General features: G+C 48.0%; 1 protein-coding gene across 1 annotated transcript in view; it reads left to right on the top strand.

Moving 5' to 3' along the window:
• LOC104545009 (extensin-like) overlaps nt 1-1,387 on the top strand; it is a gene marked incomplete at both ends in the record, with an annotated part of 1,811 nt that extends 424 nt beyond the window's left edge. The window contains 3 exon segments of the mRNA XM_010190030.1: nt 715-858; nt 1,118-1,293; nt 1,295-1,387. Of these exon segments, the coding sequence (XP_010188332.1) occupies nt 715-858; nt 1,118-1,293; nt 1,295-1,387 (413 nt within the window).
• Between the last annotated feature and the right edge of the window lie 402 nt (nt 1,388-1,789).

Here is a 1,789-nt window from a genome sequence, read left to right as displayed (position 1 = left end):
GAAACACCCAAAAACACCCAGAAATACTCCTGAAACACCCAAAAACACCCCTGAAACACAAAAAAACACGCCAAAAACACCTAGAAACACCCAGAAACACCCAAAAACACCTAAAACCACCCCTGAAACACCTAAAAACACCCCTGAAACACCCAAAAACACCCCTGAAACACCCCTGAAACACCCAAAACCACCCCAGAACACACCAAAACACCCCAAAATACCCCTGAAACACCCAAAAACACCCCCAAAACACCCCGAAACACCCCAAAATAGCTCAAAAACACCCCAGAACACCCCAAAATACCCCAAAACATCCCGAAATACCCCAAAACACCCCACAACAGCCCGAAACACCCCAAAATACCCCTGAAACACCACAAAACACCCCTGGAACACCCCAAAATACCCCCAAAACACCCCAAAACAGCCAGAAATACCCCAAAATACCCCAGAAACACCCTAACACACCAACAGCCCCCCTGAAATACCCCACTACACCCCAAACTACCTCAAACTACCCCCAGAGCACCGAGAAACTCCCTAAAAGTACCTCAGGAACACCCAAAAGTACCCCAAAACCACCCCAAAATACCCCTTAAACACCAAGAAACACCCAAAAGTACCCCCAAACCAGACAGAAACAGCCAAAAATACCCCCAAAATACCCCAGAAACAGCCTAACACACCAACAAACCCCCCGAAATACCCCAGTACACCCCAAAACACCCCAAAACACCAAGAAACACCCAAAAGTACCCCCAAACCAGACAGAAACAGCCAAAAATACCCCCAAAATACCCCAGAAACAGCCAGAAACACCCCAAAATACCCCAATACACCCAAAGCCACCCCAAAGTACCCCCTAAACACCAAGAAACACCTTAAAAGTACCCCAGAAATGCCCAAAAGTACCCCAAAACCACCCCAAAATACCCCTAAACATCCCAATACACCCAAAACACCCCCAAAGCACCAAGAAGCACCCTAAAAATACCCCGGAAACACCCAAAAGTACCCCCAAACCACCCCAAAATACTCCCAGAACACCAAAAAACACCCAAAAGTACCCCCAAACCAGCCAGAAACAGCCCAAAATACCCCCAAAATACCCCAGGAACACCCTAACACACCAACAAACCCCCCGAAATACCCCAGTACAGCCCAAACTACCCCCAAAGCACCAAGAAGCACCCTAAAAATACCCCAGAAACACCCGAAAATACCCCAGAAACAGCCAGAAACACCCCAAAATACCCCAATACACCCAAAGCCACGCCAAAGTACCCCCAAAGCACCAAGAAACACCTGCAGAAACACCTGAAAATACCCCAGAAACAGCCAGAAACACCCCAAAATACCCCAATACACCCAAAGCCACCCCAAAGTACCCCCTAAACACCAAGAAACACCTTAAAAGTACCCCAGAAATGCCCAAAAGTACCCCAAAACCACCCCAAAATACCCCTAAACATCCCAATACACCCAAAACACCCCCAAAGCACCAAGAAGCACCCTAAAAATACCCCGGAAACACCCAAAAGTACCCCCAAACCACCCCAAAATACTCCCAGAACACCAAAAAACACCCAAAAGTACCCCCAAACCAGCCAGAAACAGCCCAAAATACCCCCAAAATACCCCAGGAACAGCCTAACACACCAACAACCCCCCGAAATACCCCAGTACACCCCAAAACACCCCCAAAGCACCAAGAAACACCCTAAAAATACCCCAGAAACACTCAGAAATGCCTCTAAATACCCCAATACACCCAAAGCCACCCCAA

This window comes from Mesitornis unicolor, unplaced genomic scaffold, assembly GCF_000695765.1.
Source record: "Mesitornis unicolor isolate BGI_N332 unplaced genomic scaffold, ASM69576v1 scaffold17438, whole genome shotgun sequence".
NCBI lineage: Eukaryota > Metazoa > Chordata > Aves > Mesitornithiformes > Mesitornithidae > Mesitornis > Mesitornis unicolor.
Note: the sequence above shows the minus strand (reverse complement) of the source record. Positions and strands in the feature narration are given on the sequence as shown.